At 39.5% G+C, this 23,861-nt stretch overlaps 1 protein-coding gene across 2 annotated transcripts in view; it reads right to left on the bottom strand.

The window, feature by feature from the left end:
• The window catches only part of SUPT3H (SPT3 homolog, SAGA and STAGA complex component), a 3,063,171-nt gene that overhangs the window by 1,930,138 nt on the left and 1,109,172 nt on the right, over positions 1 to 23,861 (bottom strand). For both annotated transcript variants that reach the window (XM_044062653.1, XM_044062652.1), the window contains exon 2: positions 2,225 to 2,309. In XM_044062653.1, the coding sequence (XP_043918588.1) occupies positions 2,225 to 2,309 (85 nt within the window). The remainder of the gene's footprint in view (positions 1 to 2,224; positions 2,310 to 23,861) is intronic.

The following is a 23,861-nucleotide window of genomic DNA, read 5'->3' on the forward strand; positions in this document are numbered from 1 at the left end:
TTGCAATCCAGTTCCTCCATATCTGAAGAATCCTAGTCCATTTTTTCTTTAGGACAGACAAAGATGGCTGAACTGGATCAGGTTTTAGACCCTGCAGAAAAAAAGTTAAGCTTGCTCAAGGACTTCTTTTTTTTTTACTAATTTGGCCCAATTACCTGTAAGTCGTCAGCCTCTGTCAGCAAATTGGCTCATGTGCTTCCTCTTCAGCAATGGCAAGTGTTGGCAGAGACAGGCCATCATTTATGGTCATCCGGTGTGGTTCAAGTGTTTTGATTATTTTTGCAACCCTACATTCCTGCCTATACTCTGCTGAGCCGAAGAGTCCTGCAATGGACATTCCTACTCTGCTACAAGGAATGCTGCCATCAAGTATCCCCAAACACCAATGCTGAAGCATCGCAGGTGGCTTCCTCTGTCTCCACTAATAAAATTATGCCTACCATGTGTGCTGCTGAGTGCACTAAACCCTCTGACTCCAGGAGAGGTGAGAAAAACATGTTCCTTCATTACTCTCCTTCTAGAGCCTGGCTCCTCTAGTGATGTGGCCTCTAACTGAATCAAGATCACCTGGGTTGGGGCTCCATCCCTCTGCAACACATAATTAAGCAGATTTGCTTGGTCTTGGGAGGGAGCATGGGAGGATGGGACAGGCCAGGGACTGACATTCTAGCAATTGGCAGTTCCACTTCTGTACAGACCTCAGAGATCTTCTGACCATGGCAGCCATTAGAGAGTTGGAAACCTTGAGAGAGGAGCCACTGCTCCTCAATGCCATAGACTATCATCTACAGGAGATTGCCTTAATATGGTAATAATCAATTAGGGATCCTGAGCAGTCATCTGGTTCAGATTCAGTCACATTCTTTGGTAATTGCTTGGTCCAGCAGGACATGCTAGGGGCTGAAGGCATGGTGGCTTCCAAAAGTGCATAGCCAGATGTCTTGCTTGTAACAGATACCAGAGCCAGCAGCTTGCCAAATGCTTCCACAGAGCTCCCGCCATCGAACCTAGGAACATGAAAGAAGTAATTTGGTCCCTTGGTCCCACTTGTCTTATCTGTATGCTTATCCTTTTTTAAAAGGAGTCCATGTAGCTAGCATGTGAGTCTGACGACATGGAGGACTTATCTAAAATGACCATTAGTTTATTTTTACGCAGCTAGGTGAGAAAAGTCTTACATATGACTCCAATAATCTTCGGTCTGAATCTCCTGACAAACACTGCAATTGCTGACATCAAGATCTAACCTAAATAGAGATATATGATCTTGAATGTCTTTATAAGGGATTTGTATTTGAACTCTACAAGCACAACAAATTAGTTTAGCAGGCACTGCTATGCCCAACACCTCCATGCTAGATGCACCTCACAGACATCGATGTAAACTTTTCACTGCCAGCCCAAATAACAAAGACTATGGAAAACAGAGGTAGAAGGGTCCCCAATGGGATACTCATCTGCTCTGTTTTTCAGTCGAAGCGTAAAATGACAGACTTAAGAAGAGATGCTCTGTATCGTATGGCCCAATACACATCAATGAACTTGGTAAGAAAGAACTAAAGATAGTACTGGCAGAAGTCACTATAATACCAAGGTATGTGAATATGTCTTAGGTAAGGCAAGATCAGCCTGGGCCCAGGCAGAAGGGTGCTCAGATCTCAAAATCTAGCCAGATATTGTCCCTCAGCCTGCAGTGGAGTTCCCTGAATTTATGACTGCAACAGTGATCCACATGTATAAAGATCAACACATTCACTACATAATACCCCATCCTTAATGGCTCACAGTCTATCACTTCACGTAATGCAAATCTCTACTTCTGAAAGCTGACATCTTGCAATTTATATTGTTTTTCACTGAACAGAGAAAATGGACATAAATCACCTTAGGGTACAGTATACAGATTTATAATAAATACAAGAGGAAACCAAAAAAAGTGCATTTTCAAATTCCCACAGAGAGCATTTTGTATAAGATGTAGCAAACTTTGGGGACCAGTAATTTTTCTCCAAGATATAACACACAATTACTTCACTAAAATGCATGATGCTATTAAAGGAAAGACGCTTTAGGAACAATTTTTTAAAGAGTGATCATCCAGACAAAAAGTAGTGCATCAAAACTACTCTAAAGCTTCTCTAACTTAGGCCTGAAAATCCACAGTAATGTAAACTTTCAGTTATGATTTAAAATGCAAATTATATTCAGTCTTGAATGTTCTTACCATATTAATCACCTGAGTGTGCACTATGTCATCTACCAATACTGCAGTTTCATATAGTGGCCGGCGAACATCCCCTAGTGCATACCTGAAAGAGAGCAATTGTACCACATTATTAAAAAATAAGTAATGGAACTGGAAGGAATCTGAATATATGGAAAATATATCATTTAGAAACATAGCTGTTGCAAATCTGACTAAATCTGAATATATGGAAAATATATCATTTAGAAACATAGCTGTTGCAAACTATAACATATTAACAATGGGGTTCCAGGTGTAATGAAAAATAAAGACTAACGAGTTTATCTGTTATATTTTACTCTATTCTGCAGTTCATACTTGCAGTTCATCCAAATATTGCTCCAGTTGCAAAAACAGAAATTGAGAAAAAGTTTTAATTTAACCCCTCAAAGACACTCTTTTATAAACTATCTTTCTAGTTTCCTGCAACACTGTGAAGAAAATAAGGTGCTTAGGAGGTTATAATGTTTTGCAGTTCAGTAATGCACCAGATAATTAAATGATCTCATTTTCCTACCCATTTTAAAATGGTTTTGATAACTTGTAATGTTAATTTCCTTAACACCAACCATTAAAGAAAATGACAAAACTATATCCAGACATGCATCAACCATGTAACAAAGTACCTTTTAAGCTTGCTTTTTTTTTTTTTAATTATTTTTTGTTATACTGACTTAGTGATTGCAGCCATCCATTAGCCAGGTATATAATTGAAATGGCAGAGCAAACTACTTTGCATTATTAGCAGTACTAATATGGTATGGTCTTTAGAAACACATACTGTCTGGGGCAGGGCCACATTTTGAAAAGTGGTATATAAACTACAATTCAGTTTCAATAAAACTCTTTGTAATATGTGCTATCAAATTATCAGCATATCATTTCTGAGTACCTTAACTATCCTGTAGATTTACATTAGATTTTAATCCTTCTCATTTTGTTCCTGTCACTAATATATATTCTATTATACTTTACATATGTAACAACTTTAATATATCTGTACTGTATGCATTTCTATGTGTGGAACTTTTCTCCCCAGACCTCAGCTGAAAATAGGTTCTCTAACCCATTCAGACTATCATGGTAAACAAATGTTATATAAAATAAAGGTTGGTGAGCAATGCATCACAGTTGTATTTAGTTATTTATTTTATTGCTTTTGTGGAAAGAGGAAGGAGGACAAGGAGACATGGTGGTGGAATGAGGAAGTACAGGAGAGTATACAGTGAAAGAGGTGGGTGAAGAAGAAGTGGGATTGTCAGAGAGATGAAGAAAGTAGACAGGAGTATAAGGAGATGAGGTGCATGGCAAAGAGAGAGGTGGCGAAGGATAAGGCGTATGAAGAGTTGTATAAAAGGTTGGACACTACGGAGGGAGAAAAGGACCTGTTGGCTAGACTGAGGGACCGAGCTAGTAAAGATGTGCAGCAGGTAAGGGTGATAAAGGATAATGAGGGAAACATACTCACAAGCGAGGAGTGTGTGTTGAGCATATGGAAAGAGTACTTTGAGGGGCTGATGAATGAAGAGAATGAGAGGGAGAGAAGGTTGGATGATGTGCGGATAGTGAATCATGAAATGCAGTGGATTAGCAAGGAGGAAGTAAAGATAGCTATGAAGAGGATGAAGAACGGAAAGGCTGTTGGTCCAGATGACATACCTGTGGAAGCATGAAGGTGTTTAGGTGAAATGGCAGTGGAGTTTTTAATTAGATTGTTTAATGAAATCCTGGAAAGTGAGAGGATGCCTGAGGAATGGAGAAAAAGTGTTTTGGTACCGATTTTTAAGAATAAGGATGATGTGCAAAGCTGTAGTAACTACAGAGGGATTAAATTGATCAGTCACAGCATGGAGTTATGGGAAAGAGTACAGGAAGCTAGGTTAAGAAGGGAGGTGATGATTAGTGATCAGCAATATGGTTTCATGCTAGGAAAGAGCACTACAGATGTGATGTTTGCTCTGAGAGTGTTGATGGAGAAGTACAGAGAAGGTCACTAGGGAGTTGCATTGTGTCTTTTTGGATTTAGAGAAAGCATATGACAGGGTGCCTAGAGAGGAGTTGTGGTATTGTATGAGGAAGTCAGGAGTGTCAAAGAAATATGTAAGAGTGGTACAGGATATGTACAAGGGTAGTGTGACAGCACTGAGGTCTGCGGTGGGAGTGATGGATGCGTTTAAGGTGGAGGTGGGATTACATCAAGGATCAGCTCTGAGCCCTTTCTTATTTGCAATGGTGATGGACAGGTTGACAGACGAGATCAGACAGGAGTCCCCGTGGACTATGATGTTTGCAGATGACATTGTGATCTGTAGTGAGGAGGAGGTGGAGATATGCTCTAGAGAGAGAAGAGGAATGAAGGGCAGCAGGACTAAGACAGAATATATGTGTGTGAATGAGAGGGAGGATAGAGGAATGGTGAGAATGCAGGGAGTAGAGGTGGTGAAGGTGGATGAGTTTAAATACTTGGGATCAACAGCTCAGAGTAATGGTGAGTGTGGAAGAGAGGTGAAGAAGAGAGTACAGGCAGGATGGAGTGGGTGTGTCAGGAGTGATTTGTGACAGACGAGTACCAGTAAGAGTGAAAGGGAAGGTCTACAAGAGGGTAGTGAGACCAGCTATGTTATATGGGTTGGAGACAGTGGCATTGACAAAAAGGCAGGAGTCAGAGCTTGATGTGGCAGAGTTGAAGATGTTAAGATTTGCACTGGGTGTGATGAGGATGGACAGGATTAGGAATAAGTATATTAGAGGGTCAGCCCAGGTTGGAAGGTTTGGAGACAAAGCCAGAGAGGCAAGATTATGTTGGTTTGGACATGTGCTGAGGAGGGATGCAGAGTATATTAGGAAAAAGATGCTAAGGATGAAGCTGCCAGGTAACAGGAAAAGAGGAAGGCCTAAGATACCACTGAGTGGTGCACAGCTACAGTTATCCCGCTCCACAAGGGAGGATCCGCCTTGGATCCCGGGAACTACTGTCCCATCAGTCTGACAAGCCTGATCTGCAAGGGCATGGAACGCATTATCATGGAACTTATAAACAAAGACACTGGCAACCTTGAAACACTGGACCCCACCCAGTTTGGGTTTGTGAAGGGCCGATCTTGTCTCCTGAATCTGACTGAATTCTTTGAATCAGTCTCCAGAGCTGTGGACAAGGGTAAGGTGGTCCACACAGCCTTTCTGGTCCTCGCCAAGGCCTTGGACACCATCCCCCACTCTGGAATCATAGATAAACTTACTAAGCTGGGCATAAATCCCTACGTCACTTGATGAGTTGCCAAATGGTTTACTGACAGAACCCAGACTGTAAAAGTAGCCAACTCCAAATCCAGCTCCAGACAAGTGACAAGTGGAGTACCTCAGGGTTCAGTCCTGGGACCACTCTTGTTTGGCATCTACTTCTCTGAAGTACAGGCCAACACTAAGGGACTCTGGCTAACAAAGTTTGCAGATGAGTGCAAACTGGGAGCCATTATTGAATCCCCAAATGATGTGGATATTCTACAAAAAGGCCTTACAGAAACAGATGCCTGGTGGCAGAGCCATGGGCTCAAGCTTAATGCCAAGAAATGTATAGTTATCCCCTTTGGAAAAAAACATGTACCCATGAATTACCACATAGGTGGCAGGACGCTAAACATCGAAAGTGTGATGACAGACTTAGGGACACAGATGGACAGTGATCTCACTTTCGATAACCACATCGCCACAACAGTCAGGAAATCCTTCTATGTGGCACACCTCATCACTAAGGGCTTTTCATCCAGAAAAAAGGAGGTCATTGTCCCACTGTACTCATCCCTCATTAGACCCATTATAGAGTATAATGCCCAGTTTGGTATGTACCTCACAAGACATCTGCAACAGCTGGAAAGGCCACAGAAATATCTCACTAAAAGAATCACAGGCCTAAAGCAGATGCCATATGCTGACCATCTAAAAAAACTCCAGCTATACTCTGTGGCATATCGTCTACACAGAGGCAATCTCTGCTTAACATACAAGGCCATGTCAAACCCTGAGCTGTTGGACATGCTCCACTTAAAGAAATCCCAATCCCTCAACCTTGTCATCACAATGAACAAAACATGCCGTAGGGATAGGTTCCTGACCCAGAGACTCCCCATACCCTGGAATAGACTGCCTATACATGTCAAGCAGAGCGCCTCCTTGGCCCGCTTAAAAGGAACTTTGATGATTGGATGGGAGATAGGAAATTCACCCCGAGGATTATGTCAGTCGCCCTGCTAGACAGGGGTCCAGGGAAGTAAATAATATGGGAAGAAATATCCAGGGAATTGTTATGGCTAGGCTTGTATAGGCCCTAGGGCCTAGTACCAACCTATGAACCTATGGACCTATAAAGTATACATTAATTCTTAAAGTTAGTCTGTCTCAATGAAATATGAGAAAGAGTTCTATCACCACTAAAGCTTGCAACTTGGATACCCATCAAACCAATGTCAGAGAAGCAAGCAAAATAGTTTTCAAAGTCAAGAATTTCCAACAAGCCTGATGAGCTGATTTGAAGGGTAGTAAAGTGAGCTCTTCTAAAAGGTAGTCATGATTGCAGGGAGGAGTTACCTGCATTCATGGAGGACGGATTATGCAAAACCCCTTTCAAAAATGTTTAAGCTATAATAAGGAAGAAAGGGGAGCTCTAAGGCCAAACATGCAGAAAAGGCTGAAAGGTGAATTTTTCAAGAAGAGTAAAAAAGACATGATTCAATAATTTACATAGATAATGCAGTAAGTGTGGAATAGACTCCCTCACCATGTTAAGCACAGTACCTCTCTAGCTTTCTTTTAGGGAAACCTGGACAATTGGATGGGAAATGGAAAATACACCCCTGGGATCCCACCTGTGTCCCTGCTGGACAGAGGAAATAGGTGCTGACTTTGTGGAAACATAGGCAAAATTATTGGCTAGGCTTATAAGGTCCTCCCGGCCAATAGCCTAGCATCATCCTATGAACCTATAAGTACAGTTGTGTAGGTAACCTTACTATAACAGTAAATGTATGAATGATCAGTGATGCAGTAGCCTTAGCTATATAGAATATATCTTGCCAATGATATAACAGGCAGCCAGCCTCCAAAGCTTCAGCGCACCTTCCATGTGACCAAACCATCAGTCAGCTTGAGCTGAGCTGACTAAAAACACAAGTTTGGAAACCAAGCCCTGCAGAGTTTTCCTGCCTCTGAAGAGTCCGCTCCTGTAAGTCTTTCAAGGATAGACAGTCAGCTTGTGCTTTTCCTTTGCTGGGTAGACAAGTTCCTTTTAGGGAAAAAAAACCCTCCATTAAAAAAAAAACTGCTTTGTTTGATAACACTTTCCTGCTCAGGAAAGTTATTTAAAAACTTGGGAGTTTGTATTTTAAAGGTCTGTCATGAGACTGTGTTGTACTTTTAAATAAGAGCACTCTTTTTTTCCTTTCAGTTTAAAACTTGTTTGATGTATTCAACAACACTTTTTCTGTGGATAAATTGTTGTTTTAAAGTGCTTTTTACAGTTTTTTTCTGTGAAAAAAGCGACTTTAAATTTTTACCTGCTTTGGCTGCTTGTTTTCCCGTGGGAAGAAGCACCGTTTATAGCGTGACTGTGGAACAAATTGTCAGTCTCATGATCAGTCCCTCTTCCAGTCACAAAAACAAAAAGTTAAACTCCCTTTGCTACCACAGCAGGCTAGTAATTTGCTTCAACTGCAGGTTGCTGACTCTGCTTTTGGCAATTAGTTGTACCTCAGACAACTCTTTTACACCGAATCTCTATGGTGTAGCAGCTGCAACCACTATGAACTGGGGGTTAGTCGCATCCTCTTGGGCTGTTGGGGTCTCCTCAGTAGGCAAGAAACAGCCAGACTTGTTGGTCTTGGATGTGGGGAGACAGAAGAGGGAGGGCTTCCCATTTTTGTCAGAATGTTGTGCCCATCCTTAGAGAAGCTGCTGCTGTTAATAAGACCGTTTGGCCCTTTTCCTGTCCAAAAAAAAAAAAAAAACAGAATTTTCCTGAACAAAAAAAAAAAAACCAGAAAACTAAATATGCATCTACTCCTCCTCAAATTCCTCTGGACAAGAGTAATTTACTACGTCTGGTTCAGGGTTTACTTCAGGCTACTGATCCTTCTTACAAACCATCTTCTTGTAAAAGAAAAAGGGATACCTCTTTTCCTTAACAGATTCAAGATTCTGAATCCGGACAAGAAGATAGAGAGATAGACATAAGGTTTTCTGTTTTTCCACCCTTTCCACTGATATCTAGGGTACTTCTGAAGATTCAAAAGGAATCTATCAAAGTAACTCTGGTGACTCCATTATGGTCCAGACAATGGTGTTTTTTCCTTCTTTTGGAAATGGCCAGGGACAATTACCACAAGCTTTCTCACAGAATGGACCTACTCACACAAGAACAGGGCTGTTTGATACACCCTAACCCCAATCAACTTCAAATGATTTCCTGGATGACAGGGTCTTAATTTCCTTTAGGCACTAGTTTACTAAAGATGCTCAGCAGGTACTAATGGAGGTAAGAAAGCCTGCTACTACAAAATCATACATTAACAAATGGAAAAGGTTTTCTAGTTGGTACCAACAATATAACTAGCACCCATTTAGGGCCACTTGCTGTCTGGTTTTAGAATATTTGCATGAGTTACTATCCTATGGCCTTTAGATTGAAAAGCTCTTGAAAATATGACCAGAAGCAGAAAGCCTTACAAAAGCATTTGAAGTTTCTGTGAATGGTCGTGTGATAATGGGTGACTTTTAGGTCCAGTGTCACCAAAGCACAGAGGGGTTACCAGGGAAAACAGAAATTGGAGTGTGATCATTCTGAATTTATTTATTTTACATGTGTTGACCTGGAGTGCCTGACTGAGCTAAAGCCTTTTTTCAGCAGAGGCCTTTGGAGAAAAGCTCCAAGTAATATAAACAACTTAAATTTTGGAAATTTTATGTAAAGGTTATAGAAAAACAGGTCTAGTACAAGTCCCAAAATTCCCTTCTTTTTAAGCATTAGGAAAATGCTTGAATTCCTTTGTGGAGAGTCTGAGACAAGAGATAACATGAGAAATGACAAAAGGGATTTTATAGGTGTAAAGGAGTCCCTAGGTTTCTTCCTTTCACACTTGTATCAGTTCTGGATAATTTCTAGCAACCAGGAGTCTGATGTGATCTTGTTTTCAGAGGGAAAATATAGAAAAAGATTGCCTGAAATGTATAGAAGATGGTCAGGGTGGGGAAGGGAACTGTCTGCAAGAGGAAGATAGTCAGGAAAACTACAGGACTAAGATGAAATATTACTGTTTCGATTTTGACGCACAGGAGAATAAATATGGCTCATATAAAATTCATCTTTTCCATCTGAGGAGACTAGAAAGGGTGGTATCTTTCTTTTACATTGTGTGTTATATCACAGTTAGCAACAAATGTGTGGTTAACACTGCCCCTGGTAAAGATGTTCATATGGCATGCATACATAGCTCTAAAACCTTCCTGAAGGACACAATCTCTATATTTGCAGCTCTTAGGAACTATTAAAATATTCTCCATTGAAAAAAGCACATGCATTCAATAGTCGATATCTGTAAAATAATAGCTGTTTGTGGTGTCAAAGGTACTGATAAATAACATCAAGCCTTCAAAGGTGTTTGTGGAATCAGAACAAGGAATCTTTTAATAGGTGAAACTGAGATAAGTGGAAATGAATTGTTTCTGTGCAAGAAATATAGTTTGTGGCTTTGCTGAAGGTGCTTTTTTGGTACTGTCAGCTTAATTCTTACAAATGGGTGAGACACAATAGATGATCAATTTTTGGACACATTTGAAATCTATCTTAGGAGTCCCTTAAGCAAAATCCCACAATGGTGTTTTGTTAGTAGAACTGAAAAAGGGCGCGTATGTTTTGGACTTGGCTACCACTAATTTTTTTTTCCTTATCTGACATCTTTTTAACTCTCAAAAGATTGCCAGCCTTGTAGAAATTCTCTCAGTGAAACAGGATGATAAAAGCATTTGAACATGCAAGTTTTTGCCTTTAATAAATTCACTGCCATATATTCATATTCAGCACTCTGATGATCTGTCTGTAGACAACCACAGAAGGGCTAGCCTCCTAGCAGTGTAAACACGGACTCTACATGATGGTCACTGTTGAGATGGCACCCTGACTCCACATATAAAATGGGAAAAATGGAGTTATGGATGGATAGATTTATCTACTTCTAGAAAGAAAAAATATTTAAGGTAAAAATGTTATAGAACAACTTGTCACAAACAATTCTGTTAACAGACAGATTCAGAAAATATGATCGTTGCAATGAAATTTTATTTATTTTTATTTATTTATTTCATTTATTTCAAGTTTGATGACCGGGGAGGTCCACTGGGCTCAAAAGAGCCCGTTTTCAGTGGAGGCCCGGGGAGAAAAGCTCCAATAATAAATAGTACAAGCTCCATAATATGAAGTACAATACATAGTGGAAACAGAAAAACTAAAAAAAATTTACATACAAAATAGCAAAAACTAAACAAAAGTTAAACGGCAGCTTGGAGAAGGATGTAAAGCATATTTACATGTTTAGTGGTTGAGAACAGTAGTACAAGGTTAAATTAATAAATAGGTTTAAATCATCTGAGAATGATATAGAAGTAACATTAGCATGGATGAGTTCTTTATGCATGGATATTATCATGAGTTAAACTAATACAACTACTGTATTTATCACATTTATGTTGCAAAACCATATTATATTTTTTTAATTATCATTACTGTGTAGCACTAAACAGATATGAAACATAGTATTAATCTATTTTCACCAAGTAACACAAATAAAACGAGTGACTGTTGTACAAAACCTGGATAAAGAAGGTGAATTAAATGCTTTAGGCATTTCTGTAGCTGAAGCTCTGTAACTTCTGTAAAAGTAAATACTACCAGAATAGAGTAAGCCAGTACTGATGCTCTTAAGATTTCCAAAAAAAAAAGAGTGACATTCTTAAAAAAGATGCGAACAGAGAAAGCCATTAAAGGAAAAAAAGCACATTCTCTGTGGAAAACCTAGTATTTTTTTATTGGACAATGTAAATTAGAAAGGCAGGACTATGTTTATATAAACACACACACACACACACACACCTATATTTGTCAAGCCCTATCCCATGTGCTTGCATGAATACTGCCCCTGTGGTACTTTGCTTACTTATTGCTTGACTATTTTTTTCCTCCTAGATTAAGTTCTGTAACATATTCTTTTGAACAATTTAAAAAAAAAAATTCTCTCTCAACTGGAAGATGTTTTGCTAATATGACCATAATGCCGGTCTTTTTTACTTATTTGAAATGGGCTACACTTTACACAGGTCTGTGTCAGACTGCAATGTTACAGCAGCAACATCTGGTAGTTCTTGCACTTTGTTCTTTTCTGCTGGTATGGCATTTCTCTGTTGAGATTTTGATGGTCTTTGTGCTGACGTGTTGCATGGTGAAGGTGTATTTGATTTCTGTGAGTAATGGACTTTACTTTCTTTCACTTCACATTCAGAATCCTTGCTTTTATCATCTTCATCCTCATCACTGCAGAAGTACGAGTTACTGTCAGAGTCATATTGATCACCTTCATCTTTCCTACTTCTTTTGTTAGTGTTACCTACATTACTTCTGCCTTCAGCAAGATGCTCTTCAGGATTGTTTTCATTCAAAGAAATAACAATTTGCTCACTCTTTCCACATTTTGCACAGAATCCTAATTTAAGGGCACAGGGTTTGCACAAGACATGATACGCCTCTTTCACAGTCTTCTGAAAGCATTTCACACATTTCTTAGGCTTTGTAAGCAGCTTGTACTTATTATATTTAATTTTCCATTCCAGTATGTCCTTACACCGTTGACAAACTCCATCATGAACTTTAGTATTGAGTTTCTTTAGAGTGTTAGTTGCATCGTATTTGTCATTTTTAAACACCGTTGTATTCTTGTGCTTTTGAGAATGCGGGAAGCGTTACCGGCAAAAGGAAACGCAATTCTCTGAGAACTCATAATTGTTCAACCCAAAGTCACCACAACAAGCCAGTTATCACACTCGCGATCAGCTGACTACTTAGAAGCACCGAACCACAAATTCCAATTACAGAGATTGCCTGTTATTCCATAAACTACTTTGATAACATGTTAATTCGTGCAACAGCCTTAAAAAATAGAAGCACAGAAATTACATCACGGTCATGAAATCTTAATAAAACATTCTTGATGAGTAATTGTAATAATAATGAATGGCACCCAGGACAACCTTAACATATAATGACAGTCTTAAAATGACTACTGCAGCAAAATAACTGACCATGTGAAGTAGCGAAAAAATATCATGAGTCCAGCAAATGCTACTTATAGTGGGATTATATGTTCTAATAGGGGAACCTGGCATCTAGGGGAAAATGGATGAAACAGGTGCAGTGATGTTGATCAGCAATCCAAAATGTTACAACTTACTACTACTATAGAGATTTTCAATGAAGTTAAAATAGGAAATAAGTCTACAAAGGTAAATATTTAGGAAAGGTCCCTGATGATTTTTTAAAAAAAATATGAGTAGACAGACAGAAAAGACTGAAAAATAACTTAAGGAAGAAATTAAGGAAAATGATGGCTAACTTAAGGAAGAAATTAAGGAAAATTATGGTTATCCTCAAATGATGTCAGCAAAGTTCTAGGGAAAAAATCAATACAAAAGAACAGATTAAAATACCTTTGATTTAACTCCAGGATGGCAAAACATTAAACACTCTTTTCCCAATGAGTTCTAAAAAGAATTGAAGATAATGCAGTGGGTTTGCTGGCAAAAGTGTTAAAATATAATTCAGTGAGTGAGCACAAAACTACTTTAATGGTTATGTCAAAAGAAATAAAGGAGAAACTTGCAAACTTCAGACAGTATTAATGAAGAAACACACAAAAATACTGGAAATATTCTCTCCCAGCAAGCAAAATGGATGCTTTAGTGGCTGAAAGGATAACAGCAATTAAGTTTTGTGAATTGGAGTTCTTTGACTGAATGTTGGTGATTGTTGCTAAAGTAGATGGAAATGGCTGTAAACGATGCAAAGGAAAATCAGTGCTACTAGTACTATTTGACATAAATAAGGCCTTTAGTTCTGTGGAATGGGGTTTTCTTCCAAATACTGAATTCTTCCAGATTTGAAGGATGTGGGTTGAAATTGTTAGCAAAACTCAGATTTGAAAATTATGGTGCATGCATACTTCTCAGAACCTTTTATGTCAGAGAAAGGGATAAAATGTTCAACTACTGCCACTGATATTTATACTTATATGAAGGTAGGTTCTTAGGTTCATAGGATGATACTAAGCTATTGGCCCAGAGGCCCTTATAAGCCTAGCCAAGAATTTCACCCATCTTCCTTCAGAGTCAGCACCTGTTTCCACTCTCCAGCAGGGACACAGGTGGGATCCCAGGGGTATATTTTCTGTTTCCCATCCAGTCATCCAGGTTCCTCTTAAAAGAGGGCTAGAGAGGTACTCTGCTTGACATGGAGAGGGAGTCTATTCCACAGATGGGGGAGTCTTTGGGACACAAATCTATTCCACCAACAAGTTCTATTAATGTCACAGACCAGTTTAAGGCCTTGCATGTGGGTTGCACAAGTGGAGTTTGTCTTACAGATATGCAGCAACTCCATCAAGGCTGGGTCTGAAATGGCCTTGTATGTCAAACTCAGGTCACCTCTGAGCAGTCTGTAAGAGACTGAGTAGAAGTACAGGGCTTTTAGCCTATCTGTATAGGATAGGTGTTTGAGACCCTGGATTTTCCTGGTCAGAAACCTCTGTGGTCTCTCCAACTGCTGCATGTGCTTGGCAAGGTACATGCCGAAGGGGGTATTGTACTCGATAATGGGTCTGATTAGGGAGGAGTACAGGGATGTTATGATCTCCTTGCTCCTGGATGAAATACCCTTATTTATGAGGTAGGCCATGTAGAAAGCCTTCCGAACAATGGAGGCAACATGGTGGTCAAAAGTCAGGTTACTATCAACCTGGGTGCCCAAGTCCCTCATGACTGATTGCATGCTTAGTTCGTTGTTATTAATGTGATAATTAGTGTGAATGACATTTTCCCCAAACGGGACAACGATGCATTTCTTGGCATTCAGTTTGAGGCCATGCTTCCGGCATGAGTCATTAGTTTGGGTAAAGCCCTCTTGGAGGATGTTCACATCACTAGGGGAATTTAAGACAGTGCCCAGCTTGCAGCCATCTGCAAACTTGGTCAGCCACAGATCACTGGTTTTGGCATGCACCTCAGAAAAGTATATCCCAAACAGTAGAGGCCCCAAGACCGATCCTTGGGGCCTTGGGGTACACTGCTCGTTACGGGTCTACTACTAGAGGTGGCTTCCCCTACTTTGTTGAGTTTATCTATTATACCTGAGTGGGGAATAGTTTCAAAGGCTTTGGTTACGTCAAGGTAGGCAGTGTGCACCGTCTTAACCTCATCCATGGCTTTGGTGACTATTTCAAAGAAGTCGACTAAGTTCAACAGGCATGATCTCCCTTTGACAAAACCAAACTGTGTGGGGTCAAGCATTTGGAGATTGCCAATGTCCTTGTTTATAAGGTCAATGATAATGCGTTCCACGGCCTTGCAGAGTTTGCAGACATATGTAAAGAAGGCCTTATGATTGTCCTTGGTGGATGTGGACAATCTGGACTCAAAGTTAGCCTTAGAGGATTTCACCAGTGACCTTATTTGCTTGTTCAAAGGAGAGACTGCTTCCAACTTGGCACCTGCTCCTTCCTGGCACTGAACAGCAATTTTTTCCTTCTATTATAGAGTTTGTTTATTGCTGCTGTCCACCAGACAGGTTTACTCTTCCATGAGGAACATGATTTGGTCCTCTCAGGTATTGCTGAGTCCATACAGCTATGTAGGTGCTCATATATTTTTTGGTGTAGGCTTGGACATTAGTGCTAGTTCCAACTGAAGGGATGGTGGCTGTGAAGCTGCTTATACCTGCTCTGAGGAGACTGTAGTCAGCTTTGGAAAAGTTTTTTCATTTGACCCTGATAAGGGGGGGGGGTGTCAAGGGAGATGGTGACTTCAAAAGTGATCGCTTTATGGTCAGATCTTACCAAGGAAGATGACTCTGTAGGAGTGCTACAATGGCTACTCATGTTGGTTAGGACAAGGTGCAGGATAGTTTCACTTCTCATAGGGGTGTCGACCAGATGATCCAATGCATTGGCACTGACGAAGTCGAGGAATCTCTGGGCATTCATGTTTGGGCTAGAATAGGTCTTCCACTCTATGGTTGGGTAGTTAAAGTCACCAAGGATCAGGGTACAGGGTTGAATCTTGATGGATTCAAGTAAGTCCACACAGATGGAGTGGGTGTCCTGAGTCATGGCTGGGGGTCTGTATCTAGCTATGATTTGAATAGGTGTTTTGTCAACAGTTAACTGCATTGGAATGTCTCCTGTGCGTCATACTGTTTGACCAGCCTGGAGGTGTGTATGTCCTTCATAAATATTGAAACTCCATATCCTTTGGCTTTGTAGCCCTCCATTTGGGGTCTGAAAGTATGCTAGGATGAGTAACCTGGTAAGGGTGGTGTGCTCTCTACAGCTTTAAACCAGGTTTCAGTGACTGTACAAATGTCAGCATCCTCCAGGGCAAGGAAAGCTTGCAATGAGTGCAGTTTCATGCTAAGGCTCCTAGCGTTTAGGAGTATGACCTTTAAATTTCATTTATAGGAAATTTTCAGGTTGGTAATTTATGCTCATGTCTTTGCCATAAAAAGGCACTATGGGGGAGGCAAGAGTCTTTGCCAGAAACCTAAATCCCAGGGGAGATAGATGAAGGCCATCTCTGGCAAAGCATCATGTTCTGTCAATCATGTCCTCCCAGGCTGTCAGGTACTGGTTCCCCTTGGAATGACACCAGAAGCTAAGACAATTGTTAAAGTCAATCATTTTCTGTTTGTATTGAGGTATCATTCTGGGTGATGGTAGGATGCTGCTTAAGGCTAGGGACATACCTGCCTGGGACACATATTCAGCAAGCTCAATCATGTCTCTCTTCATATAGTCCAGAGAGGTATGTCCTCAAGTCATTCACACCAACATGGACTATGACATAGTCATAACAGTGCCTGTTTGTTAAGAGACTTGAGTGCGTGCATGATATGACGGATTCTAGCACCTGACAAATAACTTAATGGGACTTTCTTCTTGTCTAGCCTGGTGAGGGGCACAACTGTGTGTCTCATGATAGGGTCTCCTATGACTAGTATGTTGGGTTTGTGGTTGAGCCTTAGAGGCTGTTAGACACAGATGTGTGCACTATGTGTGATGCGTGTGTGTTTTTGCTTTGGAGGTCTCTTTTGTTTAAGTATGTTTTTGTTGAGAACCCCCACATATGTAAAGCGTGTTGTACAGATGTGTGGGTCATGTTAGAGGTGTGGTGTTCATATTGTTTGTGCAGACAACCTTCTCTGTGCCAGATGTACTGGCTTGTGACCAAGACAGCAAGGATTCTAGGTTCTTAATGTGATTGTATCTCTCACATATTGTTTTCCTAGGTGATAGTAGTAGAGGGTTGTCTGTGTACAGAAGGCAGTTACCACACTGTCTCAGGATGCCCATATCAACCAGACCAGCAGGAGAACCATAGGAAATTGTACGTCCATGGTTATCAGAATCTGTGGAAGAGAGGTCAGGGATAGCAGAGTGGGTACTATCCAAAGAGAGTACCTATAAGTGTGAGTAGGACTGGATAAAATCAATACAGTAGCTGCAGGGGAGGGCCTCACTCACACAGGAGTGCTGTTAAGGGAAAAATGCAACTGAGTTACCTCGCAAAGTGTTAAAACAGCACAGCGGGCAAACAAGCACAAACCCACGCAAATGCTGGGTTTAAATACCACAAAAATGAAAGTAATATAGATGCACTGATATTGACCAATCAACCCTTGTCCCTGAGCTCTTAGCTCAACACCCTATGCCAGACCAGTTCCAACCAGTTCACTTACTCCCACTAAATGCAGGCAGGCCCTGGCCAACACAAGATGGCATAGCAGGAAACACAGGAATCACACAAACAGATCTGAATACAGCAGCACCTGTAAACAGACTACAGATACACACTTAAATATAACAGCAGCTAACAAAAGCAAACTGGTTTAAACAAATTAACCAATTAACCAATAAAAAGCTCAAAACTGAGCCCTGTTCCAGTAATCTTCAATCAGACAAGTTCTAACTGCACACTCATAGCACTAGGTTGCAGGGGAACCTTCTCCAAAAAAGATGGCCTGGATTCATGCTCAAGTTATACAAACAAAGCTAGATTCAGCAGGTCTGAATCTAGTCTATAGTACAGCAAACAAGGCGTGCCCATTTCAGAAAGAAACCGTTCAAATAAGCAGGCACAATAAGCCTTTAACCAGCAATTCCCAGCTCAGAAGAAAATAATCTATCCTCTCCTCCCACAACAGTGCAGACCACAAACCTTATTAATGTAAAATAACTGGCCTAAAGCCCAAAGTAATCAAGAGTTTATAAAAGAGCAACACTGAATTACATTAATCTACTTTCAGACAAGAACATGCTTTTAAGTGAAGATAAGTAGGAAGGACTGATTTCAAGAACAGTAGAATTCCAAACTTTTAGAAGGCAACAAAGACAGAGTAATCAGCCAAAACTAATTAGTAATAATAAGGGCATTCTGGAAAGGGAAGTCCCACACCACATCCAAGGTCCCTCCAAAATATTGAGGACAGTTAGAAGTAAATTTGAATACAGAGGCAGAGTTAAGCAATTAAATGCTCCTACTAGGTGGAAGAAAATTTCCTATGACAGCACTGAGTATAAAAGCAGTAATAAAATCTTGATGAGAGTATTGTACACAAGACACCTTATTTAGACTATATGTTTGAACAAAAATTAGAAAGTCAAGAATGAATGAAGAGAGCAAGAGAAACAGATTTAAGATGAAAGGCTACATACAGTGATGGGACATTAAATTAAATTGCCCCATCAACAAAACAGACTCCCTTCACAAATAAAATAAAGTTCATCCCTGTCCACATTCAAGTGCAAATTGAAACTGTGGATGGGAAACAGAAAATTTACCCCAGGCCTGCCCCCTCTACTACTAATGGATACAGACAACTCCTAGAAGCTTTATCGCATGCATGGGTCCCCTCAAATTATCTACAGTATGACCCCAGTTTTTTTAATTAGGGGTAATATATAATTATCAACCATGGGATGAATAAAGCCAATCTATAACCAAATGGGATAGGATAATTCGACCACAAAAAAGGAAATTGGATAAGCTTGGCATGCAAGGGCAGCTAGAAGGCAGAAACGTGCACTACAATATTGTGGAGATGCCTGTGCCTAAAGATGTATTCCATAATATTTAACATAGATAAGGAAATGTGAGTCTAGAAAGAAACCAGGCAGGTTAAGTAGCCAATGGAAAATTGGGTAACAGACAAAAAATTGAATACTAAAAGGGAAAACATAACGAAAAGAAAAGCAGAACTCTCAAGAAGAAAAGCTAGGAACTGCAATCCAAGGCAAGCAGTAGGGCAGAGGAGGATGGGAAAATTATGGGAAAGCCACCAATGTGAATTAGGTTGACAAGTTATGAGCAGTGAAAGATTCAAAGGAGTTAAGCTGATAAAGAAGAAATACATTTTAAAGTGATGGGTGCACTGGGTCCACTGCATAATTTTTAGCCATTGCAGAGGCTGGAGACATTACAAAATCATACATCTGATGCTCTGCATCAATAACTGTATGTATTAAAGACACACTAAAGGATATGTGCAAATTACTGCACAACCTGTCATTTTAAATTCAATCAAAATTAATGTCTATGCAAGAATAACACTGAAATCCGTATTCACATTGTTTTATTTATTATCTTGATAACTGGATAATGGAACTAGTACAGACATCATTTTTAGACATGACCAAAGCCATGAGGCAGACAGAAATAAGTATTAATTCCATGAGCCTAAGTCTATCCCAACATTCAGTGGGCACAAGACAGAAAACAAATCATCAGTTTACTACAGGATGCACACAACCCCCCCCGCACATAGAAACAAGCACACACTCATATGGCAATATGAGTCACATCACTTCAGCTACAGCATGTCTTTGAGATATAACTGAAAGTTGAAGCACCTGGTGAAAAATGACTAAGCAGACAAAGGGAGGATATGCAGACTCTGATGGAAGACATCCTACCTTGGAACCAACTAGAGAACCAAGCACCACGACATAGCAACTCTAATCCCTGCAACCTTGTGCCAAAAATACAAATATATAATTAAAGTATACAAGCAAATTAACAAACAATTTAAACATTTTCAGTTAAATACTTGAATTCCTTTTTGTGTTTTCCTTGTCTATTCGCTCCCATTTTCCCATGCTTTTATTGTCCCCCTTTCTTAAGTTAAAAAAGCCAAAACAGGATGCCCATATAAGGACACCTTCACACTGAAGTCTATAATAATTTTTATATGTTATTTGCTAGCAGCAATACTGCCTCAATCAGCACAATCTCCATAGAAAGTTCTTATAATACTGTATTAATTTAGAAAGCTGTGCTCTATTTTTACAAAACTTTATTATTGCCTTGTTTCATAAGATATAGCATTAAAAAACTGCTACCATTCTTATAATACAACGGCCAAAAATATATGAATGTATTCATGAACTTATGAACATATGCATCATGCACTCATAAGTGTGCATCTCTTGCATCCATTTGCTTTCCTTGCAGCACACTTTACACAGACTCAGTTTTGCAAAACTGTACTGGGTGTTCATTCATAGGCCTCTGAACTCTGAAAATGAGTGCCACATAGGTTCATAGGTAGGTACTAAGCTATCGGCCCAAGGGCCTAAGTAAGCTTAGCCAACAAGGTTCCCTGGCTTATGCCACCCAAGAAAGTTAATTTTCTGTGCCCCTGTCGAGCAGAGCCATAGAAGTGATCCCCGGGATATACTTCCTATTTCCCATCCACTCATCAAGATTTTTCTTGATTAGTGCTAATGAGGAACTTTGCTAGACATAGATGGGTAGCTTGTTACAGAGTATAGGAAGTCTCTGGGACAGGAATCTATCCCTCCAGCATGTCCTGTTTATTGTGGTGACAAGGCTTAAGCCCCTAGAGTGTGTAGCTTGGAGGGATTGGGATTTCTTTAGGTGTAGCATGTCCAACAGCTCTGGGTTTAACATAGCTTTATATGTTAGGCAGAGATCTCCTCGGAGTAGGCGATATGCTACAGAGTAAAGCTGGAGATTTTTGAGATGGTCAGTGTAAGGCATCTGTTTGAAGCCAGTAATCCTCTTTGTGAGGTACTTCTGTGGCCTTTCCAGCTGCTGCAGATGTCTTGTGAGGTACATTCCAAAAAGGGCATTGTAGTCTATAATGGGTCTAATGAGTGCCGAGTAGAGGGGAACAATGACCTCTTTTTTCCTGGATGAGAACCCTTTTGTGATTGTGATGAGGTGTGCCACATTGAAAGATTTCCTGACTACCATGGCAATGTGATTATCAAAGGAGTGACTACTGTCCACCTGGGTCCCAAGGTCTCACACATTCGGCGTTAAGTAGACTGCCGTTTATGTGGTAGTTCATGGGTACAGAGATTTTACCAAAGGGGATGACAATGCACTTCTTGGCATTGAGCTTGAGGTCATGCCTCTGACACCAGGCATCTGTCTCAGTGAGGCCCTTCTGTAGGATGTTCAAATCACCTGGGGACTTGGGCTCCAAATTTACATAATGGCTTAGTGCCATGATTTGCACATTTGCCTTACATGCGTGCAACCTGGGACTATGAATATCATCCTATGCTAACTCTCAGAATATGTAATGATATTCAAATGGAATTCACTTACTTGGATAGACATACAAAGCCTTATTTTCATTTAATATGCTTTACTGAATTTGAATCTAAATTTGAGGGTGTCATTCATAAATTCAGTGACAACCCCCCCCCCCATTAAAGCAGACATAAAAATGATTCTTACTTCTGATATATGGACATGTGCTACATTCTTCAGCCTAATAAGTCATACTATACCCATGTGTAACAAACAGTAAAATGCAGCATGCTAAACTGTGATATTGAAATGTTTGTGAAACCTTACATTTGCTATCTACATAAAAGGTCAAATGCAAGTTCTCCTTTGAGAGTTCTTAAAATTTTCAGGAAGGATGAACAAGATACCCTGATACAAACTGTGTGTATCTCTGTTATTCTTCCCTTAAGTATTTTAGTACAGCTGAGTGTTGACTAGGACCCTATATCCATCAACCTAAGGAATTATGCTCATAGTATGCTTAAAAAGAAAAAACAATTTTATGTTCTTTGTTGAAATAGATATGATTATTATGTCTGATGTAATGTTAATTGAAGTCAGCTACACCTTTGACAGGTACTTTAATTCACCACTCTTAAGGGAATTTATATACCCAATCAACAAAAACAGACCATAAAGCACAATGCCAGTCAGCTGCTCTGAAATGATTATGCATGGCTGAATCTAAGAGGCAGAGGTTCTTAAAATTTTCAGTGTAGTATACATGGATTCTACGATAAATAATGCACCTATAAATTTCATTCCTTCCTTAGGGATTTCAATGCAACTCAGTGCTACACTGGCCTCTGCAAACGGAAGTTTAATCATGATGCATCTGAAGTCACAAAACTGTACTTTGGTGATGTATATGGTTTTTTCTTTAGTTTTCATGTAATGACAGCTCAATAAAGATTTACCCTACATATATGAAGCATCCCCTACATAGAGTATAAGTCTTGTACCAACTGTAAATGAAAATTGAATAAAATCCAATACACCACACTGTAACAATGAAATGACTGAACAAAATATTTGGGAAATTAGACTTGGGCACTTGACAACAAAGTATGCCGAAGACAGCCATTCCACTCTTAAGGACTTCAATGTGCAAATAAATGTTGAATTGGACAGCAGCACATTGCCTTTGTCAGTACAGGAAGTATTTATGATGGCTTGCTTCTTCTTCTGACAAAAGATACTGCTTTACTTAGAGAATTACACATGATTTTTTTTATTTATGATATAATAGAAACACAGTAAAATATACTCTGGACAGGATTTGCTTTTCTCATCCGCATCAGCAGACATATACTCACTCCTATATAATGAAGAATGCCAGACTATGAATAGATAAAGTCATACCTTACACCACTTTCAGAGTTCTTAACAAAACTCGTGAAATGACAACTGGTAGAAAATGTACATAACAATGCTATTTTCCCATTAGAGATTTTAATGCAGTTTAATGTTGAATTTGATTGTAGCACACTGTACCCCAAAATAAAAATGTAACTGAATCAGAAATGAAAATATTTTTAAATGTGAGATCTGGTAAAAAGATTGGCTTCTGATTGGCAATGTAAGATAAATAACGCATAATATTATGTGAATATAAATTCTGAATGCCAAACTAACCGAAGCAATGGCTCAAAAACCCTGATTGTCATAACTGTGTGTTGATATTTTCAACTGCATACACATGGATCAAGATTAGTTTTGCAGGAAATCAATAACTGGTTTGTTCTGATTATAGGAGAAGCTTGCTCCATAATCTTGAAAGATTTATTTCTATTATTAGGCTCTATGGTCTAGTATTAAGACTATCCATCAGTGCCTTACTAGCAAAGACTCTCAAGCAGAATTAAATCAGACTTGTAGACTAGAGAAATGCCACTTTTAAATACTATACAAGTAACAGACAATAACAATAACAAGAATTATAGTAGCTTTTCTGAGTAGCTCAAGATTTCCAGCATTATGCTTTTACCTATTTAGAAACCAGTCTACTTTTCCAAGCTGATTCAGATGACTTGCTCAAATCTATGGAACATAGTGCTGTATTCAAAAACAGACCAGCTATTTTAAGAGTGGCATCAATGCTAACAATTAGTATTAATCATTATGCAGTTTTTCCTGTATTAATTTAGAAAGCTGTGTTCTATTTTACAAATACCTTTTTATTGCCATTTGCATAAGTTATAACATTACAAATGCCTATCTTTCTTAAATGGATTTTATATCAAGTAATCTGTAAATTGAATCAGAATCAGTAAACTTTTAACACAGATGAAGTAGGATGAAATGTAACTTACTGGCTAAATAACATCTTACTAAGGCTACACTGGCTACCTCTAATACCAATCAAAAGCAAATCCCATGAGATCAAGCAAAAGCTCAGTGAAGCTGAACTCTCCCAATCACTGTTTTCCATAGGAAATCACTGCTGGTGAAGTGTGTGCAGGCAAAGATTTTTTTTTGAGATTTCCCCTTCTTCATGTTTGTATGACTGAGGAGTTGGTATATATAAGTTCAGGGGGTGCAGGGCTTGCCACCCCCTGCAAAAATGCTTATGGTTAAAGTTTTCATAGCTTGATTTCCAACCAGTTGTTTAATTATGGGGGGGGGGGGGTAAGCCCTCATGGAATTATCAGTTGAAGAGCCATAGTAGAATCTGCTATTTTGTGGCACAAAAACCTTACTCCACACTGACAGACTC

The sequence above is a fragment of the Protopterus annectens genome, chromosome 2.part1 (genome assembly GCF_019279795.1).
Source record: "Protopterus annectens isolate FY-2018-M chromosome 2.part1, PAN1.0, whole genome shotgun sequence".
Taxonomy (NCBI): Eukaryota; Metazoa; Chordata; order Ceratodontiformes; family Protopteridae; genus Protopterus; species Protopterus annectens.